Source organism: Mastigoproctus giganteus, chromosome 9, assembly GCF_048544385.1.
Source record: "Mastigoproctus giganteus isolate SK-2022 chromosome 9, ASM4854438v1, whole genome shotgun sequence".
Classification (NCBI taxonomy): Eukaryota; Metazoa; Arthropoda; class Arachnida; order Uropygi; family Thelyphonidae; genus Mastigoproctus; species Mastigoproctus giganteus.
The window spans coordinates 37,111,516-37,125,780 of NC_143583.1; the positions used below are offsets into that span (position 1 = coordinate 37,111,516).

At 38.6% G+C, this 14,265-nt stretch overlaps 1 protein-coding gene across 1 annotated transcript in view; it reads right to left on the reverse strand.

Moving 5' to 3' along the window:
* LOC150080150 (uncharacterized) overlaps positions 1-14,265 on the reverse strand; it is a 121,938-nt gene that overhangs the window by 51,347 nt on the left and 56,326 nt on the right. The window contains exon 5 of the mRNA XM_090380630.1: positions 11,088-11,220. Within this exon, the coding sequence (XP_090236756.1) occupies positions 11,088-11,220 (133 nt within the window). The remainder of the gene's footprint in view (positions 1-11,087; positions 11,221-14,265) is intronic.

Genomic DNA, 14,265 nt, shown 5'->3' on the forward strand with positions numbered 1-14,265 from the left:
GACCATCGCCTTATACAATGGAATAATCACCTCCTTATCCCTGCTGGAAAAATTCCTGTATATCATTGACAATACTCCATGAGCTACTCTTGCAGCCTGTCTGCACTGCTCAGAGAACTTCATATCTGCCTGCACAACCACCCCCAAGTCCCTTTCATTCTCTACCACTGTCAGTGTTGTACCACAGAGTTGATACGTTGCTCTGGGGTTGCTGTTTCCCATGTGTAGTACTTTACATTTGTCAATGTTAAACTTCATTTGCCACCTCTCAGCCCATCTGCTCAACCTTTCCAGATCCTGTTGCAGCAGCATAGTGTCAGTAGTGTCCTTGACAACCCTGCCAACTTTGTATCGTCTGCAAACTTGGACATTAAGCCCGATATACCATCATCAATATCATTTATAAATACAGAAAACAATAATGGACCCAACACTGAGCCCTGAGGGACTCCACTAATAACATCAGTCCACGATGAGCAGTGTCCATTGATTACCACTCTCTGTCTTCTCCCCCTCAACCACCCCTTTATCCATAGCAGCAATTTGCCTCCAATGTCACACTGCTCCAATTTGTGTAGCAGTCTTCCATGTGCAACAGTATCAAAAGCCTTTCTAAGATCCAAGTATATAATATCAAAGTTATTCCCTGCATCCAGTTCTTTTGTGACTGCATCATAGTATCCAATCAAGTTGGTCAGGCAAGACTTCCCCTTAACAAAACCATGCTGTGTCTGAGCTATAACTGAAGTCTTGTCTAAATGATCCTGCAGTGCTTCTTTAACCAGTGCCTCCATTAATTTTCCTGGAACAGAAGTTAAGCTATATGCACATATGCATATATATTGCAAGAATATTTGCTGATGCTATTGAGACAGCATTCGGTGGGTCGGAAAACTGCAGCTTAGGAGGATACACAGACTAAGAGATTAACAGTGGCCGCAGTCAGAGGCAAAAGTGATTCTTGCACTGCTTCTATTAGAATAAGCAGCAGCTTGGAAAGCAAGGTGCTGGGGATTTCCCTGACTGCTGGACATCATAGTGGAACAAGTAAATACATGGGCTGCTTTAGGGTAACTAAGAGTAAGGACAGGTGCATGTATACTTGCATGTACACCAATGCTAGAAGTACAGTTAATAAATTTGATGAGTTTGAAGTGCAGGTCAAGACATCAAAGGAAGATATTGTTTGGGATATAACAGAAAGGGTGTCACACAGATATAAGCAGTGCAGAATTGGAATTTGGGGAGTACAATGTGTACAGAAAGGGAGGAGGTGTTATGCTGTTAGTTAAGAAACACAAAATCTAAGAAATTGCATCTAACTGACATTGGTGGACAATGCAATGTTGAGTCAGTGTGGTATGACATAAGCACTGGGAAAGGGAAAATAAAAGTAGATGTGTGTTATAGGCATAATGAATCTGATGAGCATAATGTGAAATTATACAGAGAAACAGAGTGGGCCAGTAAATCAGAATGTCTTATAATGGGGGATTTTAACTTTCCAGATAGTGACTGGAACTTGTGGGGTGGTCACTCGCACACTAGCAAGCCTTCTATGGATTTACTGGATGGCTGTTTTCTACAGCAACATGTTCAAGAGGCAACCAGAGGAAGTAATACTCTTGATCTGATTATCAGCAGTGATTATTAAATGCATTAAGAATTTGCAGATAAAGAAACCACTGGATGACAGTGATCACAGTGTACTGGTGTGGGATTTACTTAAAGATGTAACTATCATCAAAAGTAAAGGGAAGTACAGTGGTCTCAGGCAATTTTTAAATTCTATACAATGGGATCAACTGATGATGTTACCAATGGTGAATTCTAAATGGGAAGCCTTCAGGGACTTAATCATGGAGGCTACTAGGCTTTTCATACCAACTAAGAAATACTATTCAAGATTTAGGCCTAAATGAATGAATTAATGAACATTATGGCAGAGAAGAAAAACGCATGGGATCCATATAGATTACTAGTCTGTAATCAAGTCATAAAAGAGGGTAGGCAGGCGAAGGCAGATGAGAAATCTTTGGCAAAAGATGCAAAGAAAAAAAAAACAGCAAAGCGGTCTTTACTTATGTAAACTCTAGAAGGAAAAGGATGAATCATATTGGTCCACTTAACATGGTTTGACTATTAATGATCATGCTCAGGTAGTTAATAAACTGAACGAGTATTTTGCATCTGCACTCACACATCAGGAGTTATTCAAGAAGGGGAATGCCAGAAGTTTATCAAACTCTAACAGGGAGCTAAGTGATTTTGTAATAAGGGAGAACAAAGTGGAGGAGAAATCGTTGAAGTTAAACATAAGGAAGGCACCTGAGGTGGATGGTATCTATCAAGTTATATTAAAGGAAGCAGCAAAGGAAGTAAGCAAACCCTTAGCAATAAATATGAGAGCTTCCTTGGATTCAGCTGAGGTTCCTGTGGACTGGAGGAGTCACTGGTTAAAGAAACACTGCAGGATAATCTAATTTGGTACTTGAGGTTGTCACAGACATTCTGTCAGATATGCCAGACAAGCTGTACTTGCTACTTGGAGTCTAAAATGCTGATGGAACTGATATTCGAGTGACATTCAAGTCAAGTGGACCCAATTTCGCCGAAGTCCAGATGGTCTGTGACAGCCAAATCCTCTGTTTTCACCTTCAGGATGGTGGGACTGTTAGTAATCCTGGGTATATCCGCCCACACCACATGGAGGAATGCCACCCCTCCATGTCACCAGGCAATACTAGGTGGTAGATGACCCTCATCAACTGGTGCAATACCACCACTTTACTTATTGGAGGCTTGAAGTGGTGGAACCCATGTTTAGTCTCCAGAGCTAAGTTCCGGTCAACCCTTTGCGCCGACCGGGCTAGCCGAGTGGGTAAAAGTACCTGCCCGGCAACCCAAAGGTCGCGGGTTCGATTCCCGCTTCGGGCTTGGATCAAAGTACTGCAAAAACCTTGGGAGGTGCAATATGGCCACAGAAGCCGATGCGCCAACAACTACCAAATCAATCAATCAATCAACCCTTTGCCATCTTTTCCATCATGCAGTATGACTGATGTCTTTTGAGGTTATGATGAACATTATGGCGAGATTCAATCTTCCTTACATTTTGAGGGTACAGCTCTAAAAACAGTGTTCGTAGGCCGGCTGCTAGTTAATACCGAACCTATTGGTAACTCTTTAGGAGGCTTCCAGATCAGCTAGTATATAATCTTGCTACCTCTACTCTGCCAGAGAGTGACTGGAGGGACTCCGAGTAGGTGTGTATGCGGGGACATTGTTGAAGCCACGTTATGTCCAGGATCTGAGAAGATTCTTACCATGTGTACGCCATATTCAAAAATTTCATTACTTCATACAGCATGTCCCTCCATCCCCACTTTTTCTTACTATTGAATACACCATGAATTATCAAACCAATAGAGTAGGCTTATCTGCAAAAAAGATCCAAACCTCCCAAACACTTCCTAGTTCATTTCACAAATATACGTGGTCTCAATTCTAATCTCAACGATGTCCATTTCCACTTGCAGTTTGCCAAACCCCATGTACTTTTTCTGACAGAATCTCAGTTATCGGTTGATTCAACTATTGCTCATCTCAGTTGCCCAAATTATTCACTGCATGATTCTTCGCCTCGAAGGTGGTACTTGTGCATATGTCCATTCCGATATTTCCTGTCAGAGACTTGGTAGTTTGGAATCTCCTCTGGTTTAAAATCTCTCTACCTCATTGTGTCAAATCCGTCTGTTGTCTCTACCGTTCTCCCAACTCCACTAATCACGTTGACTTCCTCTCTTTGCAACTTGACTTTCTCCAGTCCAACTCTCCTAACAGTGAGGTAATTTTCCTTGATGATTTTAATGTTCACAACTCCAGCTGGTCAAGATGCTGAGGCTTTTGCAATTACTAATGACCTTGCACAGATTGTTCATTTACCTACCAGAATACTGGACAATCTTAACCTTACAGCCAACACGCTTGATCTTTTTCTCATAAACAACCCTTCTAAGTACACGATCGAAGTGAGAGGTCCTTTAGGCACCTCAGATCATAACTTGGCGATTGTCTCTTCTCCAATGGAGCCTTTATGTCATGGCTATTCCCAACATCATGTTGTTTGGCATTACAAGAATGCAAAATGGGATGACCTGTGAGATTTATTTTCTTCTTTTCTTTGGTCGGATTACTGTTTCAAAACTTCTGATGTCAACATTTGCTCAGATCGTGTCAGTGAAGTTATTCTTGTAGGAATGGAATCCTTTATTCCACATTCCACTTTAAAATCTTGTCCTTTACCTAAACCTTGGTTTTCCAATAAATGTGCTAGGGTTGTTCAAGAGAAGAACGTTGCATATCATAATTGGCTTGTTTCCAATTCTTCAGTTTTTCTGCCTACACCAAAGCTCGAAACAAATGTAAAGCAGTTATTAATCAGTTGAAACTAGATTTTGAACAGGCTAAGAGTAGAAAACTTGCTTCTTGCCCTAATGGTAGCTGAGCATTCTTTAAGTCTCTTGCCAAAGCTATTGGCTGGAACTTTTGCCCATCTCTGCTCCCACCTCTGTCAAAACTAGATGGTTCTGTTGTCACTTCGGTTAAGGATAAAGCTGACCTGCTAGCATCCCATTTTCCTTCCAACTCATGTATTAATGATCTTGGTAAAACACTTCCCACCATTCTGAACACGTTCCATTCAATGTCTCCTGTGGTCTTCCATCAAAGGGATGTCAGAAGGATTTTAACGCATCTTGATGCTAAGAAAGCTCCAGGTCCTGATGGTATTTCTCCACTTGTTCTCAAAACCTGTGCTTCTGAACTTACTCCTATTCTTTGCCACCTTTTTTCACTTTCTTATTCCAAAGGTGTTTTTCCTTCTGTTTGGAAATTTGCTCATATTCAGCCAGTTGCTTAAAAGGGTGACAAATCCCTCCCATCCAATTATTGTCCCATTGCAATTACTTCTATTCTTTCTAAAGTAATGGAGAAATCAATTAACCGCCAACTCTTAAATTACCTAGAAACCTTCCGTCTGATCAATGATAGCCAGTGTGAATTCTGTCAGTTTCAATCCACTGGTGATATTCTGGCCTATGTTACTCATTTATGGACAAATTCAATGAAAAAGTTAGGTGAAACACAAGCAGTTGACCTTGACATCTCAAAGGCTTTTGATCGTGTTTGGCGTAAAGGTCTTCTAAACAATCTTCCATCTTATGGTTTGCCAACTGTTTTTAGTAATTGGTTATGCAGTTTTCTGTCTGATCACTCACTGAGGGTGATGGTAGATGGCTCTCTGTCTTCTAACTTCTCCACTAATCCTGGTGTTCCCCAAGGTTCAGTTGTTTCCCCCCCAATCTTTTTCTCTTGTATATTAATGACCTTCTTCCATTGACTGGATATCCTATCCATAGTTTTGCCGATGATAGCACATTGCATTCCACTTTCCATTTTGAGAAACCTGGCCCTGCTCAATCAGCTTCAACTTCTCAAATATCCACTATCAATTCCTTAAATTACGATCTCGGAGGGGGGGGGGGAGACAACTTAGTTGATTTCAATCCTTCTAAAACTCAATCTTGTCTTATATCTCGCAAAAAGGATTCTTATGCTTCTATTGTTGGAAAAATACAGGACCATGCTGAGGGAATGCCGCGAGCTAGGCCACAATGTCATGTGTCTGCAATTCTGCCCAGACACGATAGGAGGGATTATATGTTAAAAGCCTTGTGGATTAACTCAAGACCTGAAGGACTTCGCAAGGCTGTAGGGGGGGAAATTTCTGTCAGCATGGCCCACACTTGTAGGTAGAAGAAATTTGTTTTGTAGAGACAGAATACACTTAAACAAAGGTGGTGCAAAAGTTTTTGCCAGTATTACTGAGGATACCTTAAAGGTTCAGGGAAACTGCTAATTACGGGGGATGTGGGTAATACTGACACGTGTTTATCTGATAATATTGGTCAAAGTAACTCTTGCACATACCTTAAGAGTTCTTATCTGTTATCCCAACTGGACGTATTATCGAGATGTTCTGGGGGCAGAAACGTTTCAAGTGAGCGGGTAGCTAATGCCAGGGAAGAGAGCCTAAAAAACTTCAAGGATTGTGTTAGGGTAGTTAAATATACAAGAACAGTAAGTCTTAATTGTTTATATAGTAATGTAAGAAGTGTCGTCAATAAAATGAGTGAATTCGAACTGCTGGTTAAAACAAGTAACGCAGACATAATAGGGCTTATGGAGACGTGGTGCCACCCAGAAATAGGGGATGATGAGTTTCAGTACGGCTTGTATAATGTATTTAGGAAGGATAGGGTAGATAGAAGGGGTGGTGGGGTAATGCTTCTTATCAGAAGCAGCCTGAGTGCGACGATAGCTTTCCCAGATTCAGACGTTTCACATGCTAGTATAGAATCTGTATGGTGTGAGATAGTTGGAAACAAAGGTATAATGCGAGTAGGAGTAATCTACAGACCAGGCGATTGTGAAGATTATGACGAAAGCCTCTATATGCAGATGGAATGGGCAAGTAAGCGTCATTGTCTTATTATGGGTGATTTCAATTTGCCTCTAATTGATTGGAGGAAATGGGAAGGAAACTCAACATGGGGAACAAAATTTTTAAATCAACTAGATGAGTGTTATGTGTATCAACATGTCAGGGAAAGTACTACACAAAAGAATATCCTAGACCTCATCATCACCCATGAAACAGATGACATAACAGGGCTGACAGTAGAGGAACCAGTAGCAGTAAGTGATCACGGAGTTCTACGGTAGATGACGATGAGAGAGGTAGCAGTAGTAAAAGGCAAAGGAATGGTTTTAATTTCAGAAAAGGAAATTACGATGCCTTAAGGTACTACATGGCCTCTATTAACTGGGTAGATATCGCACAGAGAATGAATACAATTGAACTGTGGTATGCTTTTAAAACATTAATCACAGATGCCTTGAATGCGTATTTATCATTAAAAAAATACTCCACGAGGAGAGTTCCAAGTTGGATGAATAGTGAAGTTGCCACATTACTTGAGCAGAAAAAGGTGCCATGGAAAGGTTACAGAGCAATAAAAAGTACCGAAGCCTATAACCGCTACAAGATGATCTGTAATAGAGCCACAGAAAAGGTTCGACAGGCAAAGGCAGTTTATGAGAAATCACTAGCAAACAGAGCAAAGAGGAGGGGGGAGGGATAAGGAATTCTTCACATATATAAATGCCAAGAAGAGAAGGACAAACCAGATCGGACCTTTACGTAAGGGACCTTTAATTAAATACCCCAGCTGAAGTTTCAGATGAACTAAACAGTTATTTTTCCTCGATATTTACAAATGAAAAACCTTTTGTGGCAATGGGAAATTGTGGGAGCGAATTTGAAAAATTTTTAATTAATGAATGATATTGAAATTTTGTAGGATTATTTAATGAAAAAAACCTTCGAGCCTATAGGCCAGTAAGGCTCCTGGTTTTGATGGAATATACCCTATAATCTTAAGGGAGGTGGCAAGTGAGTGCAATGAACCATTGAGGCTAATTATGCAAGCATTACTAGACTCTGGGGAGATTAAGTTGGATTGGAAAAGTGCCAATTTATCTCCCATACATAAGGGTAGCTCTAAGAGTGAAGTGGGAAATTATCGACCTGTCAGTCTGACTTTGGTGGTAGGGAAAATCATGGAGGCAATGATCAAGGGTGGAATTCAGTATCATTTGGATTGAATTGAAATTCTCAGGGATACTCAGTATGGTTTTGTAAAGGGAAAGTCATGTTTAACAAATCTGGTTTGCTATTTTGAAAGGGTCACTCATGAGCTGGATTTAGGGAATAATTTCGACATTGTTTATTTAGATTTCAGAAAACTTTTGACTCAGTCCCACATGAGCAGTTGCTTTATAAGCTGGAACGGGTTGGAATCACTGGGAAAATCCTTAGATGGATAGCAGGATGGCTTCAGGGCAGGAAGCAGAGGGTTGTGATAAATGGCTATTCCTCAGATTGGGTTGATGTAAGAAGTGGGGCTCCCCAAGGATCAGTATTAGGACCACTGTTGTTTTTAATTTTCATAAACAACATTGATGAAGGGATAGAAGGTGTGATGTCAAAATTTGCAGATGATGTTAAAATTGGTAGAGTAGTTAATGATCACTGTCAAAGCTGAGTTTCTTCAGAGAGACCTAGATAGACTTCAGGAATGGTCAGAAAAATGGCAGCTATGCTTTAATCCAACAAAGTGTAAGGTATTACACCTGGGAAACAGTAATCCCAAAATAACTTATTCACTTGGTGGAGTTCAACTAAACCCAGTACTGGATGAAAGGGACTTGGGTGTTACGATACGGTCAGACATGAAATTCTCTGAGCATTGTAAACAGGTTGCAAGGAAGGCCCATGGTGTCCTATCGATGATCTCTCGAACTTTTGCAAGTAGAGATAGGGATGTGATAATCCCATTATATAAGGCTTTTGTTAGACCACACTTCGAATACTGTGTTCAAGTATGGAGACCGCACCTAAAGAAAGACATCAAGCTTCTTGAAAGGGTGCAAAGACGGATAACTCGCCTGGTGAAATTTTCTCATTAAATGTTTTGTTCAGTAAATGTAATTGTATATTATACTTAATAAAATTTTTGAATATTTTCAATTTTACTTTTACATGTAACAAAATACAGTATGGAAAATGTAACGCACTAATTTTTCTCGAATCAGTTATTGCAGTCTGAGAAAGAAGTCTAATTTTGAATTTTTTTGATTATGGCCCCTATACGGGAAAAAGTTGGACACCACTGCAGTAGATCAGCGCGACTTCTCCGTACATGGGACAGGTGGTCGGATAGGTTTTACGTGTACTACACAATTGTAGAATGGTAATCCCATTAGCTCTCTTAATTCGTGCAGCAGCACTAATTGCCTAAAGGCCAGAAATGTGAACTAGTAGTAGTAGTGGCATGTGATGCAAGAAAGCAAGTGTATGAGCTTACGCAGCATTAGCCAAAAAAAAAAAAACGCACCATTCCCTCCAAATGCCTGTCCAGTTCCTCCTTGAATTTATTCAACCTATCAACTTCCACAACGACAGATGGAAGTTTGTTCCAGCAATTAACCACCCGCTGGCTAAGGGCAAATTTCCGCACATCTATTCTACATCTGTCTTTTCTTAATTTGAATTTATGCCCCCTTAGGTTCGTAATCTGAACAAGTGGAAGGATCCCATCAGAATTCAGCGTGCTCAACCCATTCAAGGCCTTATACACCTCAATCAGATCACCGCGCAGGTGCCTAGTCTCCAGCCACTGCAATTTGCAGAACTTAAGCCTCTCTTGGTAAGAGGATCCCTTCGTTCCCCTCACCAACTATGCATACCGAGTTAAGTTTGTTCTAATCCTTTTGTTATATGACAATTTTATTCATTCAATAGAAACTATTTTAAATGTAACTTCTAAGGGGAATGAAAAAAAAAAAAAGTGCTATAAAAGGAGTTTGTTAAACGGAGTTCCGGCTGAGTAATTTAGAATTATAAAATGGTTACAAAGTTTTATATAAAAATATCTTAACAATAGACAGTGAAAAATGCAAATTTAGTTAAATAACTTTAAGCTTATTTGAATAGTAGGTAAATGTAAAAAATATTCACGGAATATTACAAATTTCAAAGTGTACTGCATCCAAATGTCGCACGTCACTGTCAATAAAGGTGCCAGTATGCCATACCAGCACCTTTATTGACAGTGACATGTATGCTATACCGTTGCATACTGTCCCAAAAAAAAAAAAAAAAAACAATGGTTAAGAAACAGCATGGGTTTGTTAAAGGGAAGTCTTCTCTGACCAATTTGATTGGATATTATGATGTGGTAACAAAGGAACTGGATGTAAAAAATAAATTTTATACTTGGATTTCAGGAAAGCTTTTGATACTGTTGTACATGGAAGACTGCTGTACAAATTGGAGCAGTATAGCATTAAGTACAAGTTGCTACAACGGATAAAGGGATGGTTGAGTGGGAGACGACAGAGTGGTAATCAATGGACACTGCTCTTCGTGGACTAATGTTATTAGTGGAGTTATCCAGGATTTGGTGATGGGCCCATTGTTCTTTTGTGTATTCATCAATGATATTGATGAAGGTATATCAGGCTTGATGTCCAAGTCTGCAGATGATACAAAGGCTGGCAGGGTTGTTAATGACAGTAAAGACAGTGTGCTACTCCAATTGGATCTAGATAAGTTGGGCAAGTGGGCTGAGAAGTAGCAACTGAAGTTTTTAACATTGACAAATGCAAAGTACTGCATATGGGTGGCAGTAATGCAAGATAAACGTACCAACTGTGTGGTAATACACTCAGGGAAGAGGAGAGTGAAAAAGACCTGGGAATTATTATGCAGTCATATATGAAGTTCACTGAGCAGTGCAGACGGGCTGCCAGAGCAGGTCATGGAGTTTTTTCAATGATATATAGAAATTTTGCTAGCAGAGACAAGGAGGTGATTATCCCTTTGTATAAATCAATGGTCAGGCCACACCTTGAGTACTGCATACAAGTCTGGAGGCCTCATTTTAGGAAGGATGTAGAATTGCTAGAACAAGTACAGAGAAGGGCAACAAGATTTGTCAGAGGAAGAAAGGAGTACGCTTATGAAGAAAGACTTAAGTTCTGCAAGTTGCAGCATCTGGACACTAAGCACCTGCAAGGTGATCTGATCGAGGTGTATAAGGCTTTGAACAGGTTGAGCAAGCTCAATGCTGATAGGATTCATCTTCTTGCTCAGATTAAGAACCTGAGTGGGCATAGATTCAAATTGAGGAAAGACGTTGTAGAATAGGTGTTTAGAAATTTACTTTTAGCCAGCTCTTGTTGTGGTGTGGAAGTTGATAGCTTAAATAAATTTTTAGCTGGACAAGTATTTGGAGTGAATAGATAGGTGAAATAGGAGGGGTTTTTTTTTTGGCTGATGCTGCATAAGCTTGCTTTCTTGCATTGCATGCCTCAACTAATGCTAATGCTATATATGTGTGTGGTGAATGTTTTTTACTAAAAGTTTGCAATTTTACCAGCTTAACACTATATAAATTTACCTATTTCGTTTGGCATTGGCACATTAACCAGGTATGTCAGTTCAACATTTTCAGGAAGTGCTCGAACAGTAAGAACGTAGTTGTACAAGTTCTTCTCTGCAAGATGATTATAACAATCATAATACAAAAAGATCTAGAGAAACGAAGGGGAAGGGAAAAAAATTTTAATCAATTAGAACATAATAAGCAATTTATATTTAATTCTCAGTTAATATGATATATGATCATAGTATGTGTAAAAGAAACCAAATGAAATATGGCTAATTCTATATAAAATGCTCCTTTTGCAAGCAGAAATATTGAAAACAGCAGAGTTTTACCTATATTTTTGTCATTAAAAGAAATCACTGATTAAATAAAGTGATTCAAATAAATTAAATAATAAAAGCACTTTTTGTAAAATATTTTATCATAGTTGATACGTTTCCAACCTATATGATGTCTCATTTTGTGAGACATCACAAGCACTCTTTGTTAATGACAGTATTAAACACTTTTAGTAATGTTAAACTAAATATCAGATTAAACAATTTATATACTCTGTCTATTGAAAGAAATGACTTGAGAATAATATCACTTCGGTTAAACACTTAAACCAATAGGCACACTCACTAATGATGCTGGCATTTTTCGGTTAACTATGTTGGGAGATTGCAAATTTTATTTTCATCATCTCTCGTGAGATGGCACCACAACTTTTCTGCATATTTTAAAGTATTGCAAACATTTTTATTATGTATTGATTTTAACAGATTCACGAATTTTATGATATTTACAAATTTGAAATAAATTTACTTCTTATTACATCTATTTTAGGTGTCCTAAAATTATCTTAATATCACTTCATAATCACTGCCCGCATAAAAATAGATTCATTTTATAACTGTCATGAAAATTTGAAATAAGATTTATTTGTCAGCATATTTACATGTTATGCTGTTATTATTTGATGTCTTCTGCAGCAATTTATATAGCTTGCATATTTACTAAAGTATTGCAAATAGGCCAATACTGTATTTGTTTTATTATACTGTAAGTGTGGATAGAATTTGACTTGCTTGTTCTTTATCAATATTTGATGGTTCTGAAAAGGATTTTTCATATCAGATAATGTCAATCTGACAGTGGAGGGGAATCTTTATCTTTGCTTTCTGAAGAATTGCTTGGTGACATTAATTACAATGTCACTCCACAGCATCGTCCAATGAGCCAGCATATTCCTTATAATCTTGAATAATTTTTTTTACATGATGAATTGTTTGTTTTTTTGTTTGTTATTTGGTTTTTAGGAGCATTAGCAACTAAGGCCATATTGCTCAGGGGATATGAGGTGGTCAAGGGCTCGAACCCCGGTCTAACCAAGAAGCGTGTGCTACGCACTGCTGCTCCTGCCCACCTGGCTGCGGAGGTGCCACACATGATGAATTGCTGAAATCCAATTTTCTTTTCATAATTGATGCAAAAGCATCTTCTATTAATTTTTTAACATCAGGCAATTTGAACATGGTATTCTTTCGAGCAACATATCCCCTTACCCGAGCCCATATCAATTCAATGGGATTGAATTCAAATGATGGGGGAGGGAATAAAATAACCATTAGACCTCTGGATTCAGCCTCTTCATTGACCTTGTAGCATATCCTAGAATCATCCTCATTATTTCATAAAGCTTTATTCTATTTACTTTATCTGGAAATAAAATGCTATGTAAAATTAGCCAGTCTATAATTTCCTGTTTTCAACTATTGCTAGAAGGAGGATGCCCCAGTTGACGGCTGTGATATGCAGCATTGTCCATCACAATGTGTGAATTTTCTGGAATATTTGGAATAAGTTGATTCTTAAACCATTTCAGAAAATGTCTGCATCCATTTCCTTGTGGTAGTCTGAATCACTACCTTTGGAAATTAAAACAAACTCGATGCTGGGAATGAAACCATTTTTGTTTCTTGCATGAGATTATTAATCACCAGCTTTTTCCAATAGGGACTTTCAAGTTTGTTTCATTGTCTTGTCAGCATTTTGAAACAGTACGGTGTTCATTCACCCATGTCTCATCTAAATATACACAGGACTGGCCTTTGTTCATTGGCTGAATGGTATGCAAAAACTTAATTCTAGAAACAACAATGTAATTTCTTTCTAAAAGAGCTTTATATTGGTTAACTTTACAATAGTGAAATCTGAGCTTTACTATCATCCTTAATGATTCAATACATCCTGTAAAATCTATCTTTCCTTTTAAATCAGAATGTAGGCAATGAATGGTTAGAATTTCGCCTGTATAGTATAAACTATAGATAACTGGAAAAATTACTGAAAAATCAAAATCATCTATGGTATCATTGTAATTTGCCCTCAGTCTCTTTTTTACAAGCACACAGAAAGGCTTTCCTTCTTTAACAATGGCAATTACTGTGTAACAACTAACATTGGCAGCCATAGCATGTTCTTTCCCTTTCCTGATTTAACGGTAGTAACGGCTCGTCTTTCTCTTTTTCTTTAGAAAAACATTGCTGCATATTATGAATCACTTCGCAGGTTTCGAAGAGAGTTGTGAAGATTATGATGAGAGCCTCTACATGCAAATGGAATGAACAAGTAAGTGTGAATGTCTTATTATGGGTGATTTTAATTTGCTTCATTGATTGGAGCAAATGGGAAGGAAACTCCACATGGGGGACAAAATTTTAAAATCAACTAGACGATTGCTATTTGAATCAACATGTCAGGGAAAGTACTAGGGAAAAGAATACTCTAGACCTCATCATCACTAATGAACCAGATGACATAATAGGGCTTACAGTACAGGAACCACTAGCAGGAAGTGATCACGGGGTTCTATGGTAAACAATGAAGAGAGAGGTAGCAGTAGTTTTAGCATTTAGCATTAGAAGAGGCATATGATGCAAGAAAACAAGCATATGCAGCATCAGCCAAAAAAAAAAAAAAAATACACTCCCATTTCACCACTCCATTCATTCCAAATACCTGTCCAGCTCAGCCTTAAATTTATTTAGGCTATCAATTTCCACAAGAAAAGATGGAAGTCTGTTACACCAACCAATTACCCACTGGCTAAAGGCAAACTTCCATACATCTATCCTGCAATTGTCTTTCCCCAATTTGAAGTTATGCCCTCTCAGGTGATTATTCTGAGCAAGAGGAAGAATCCCAT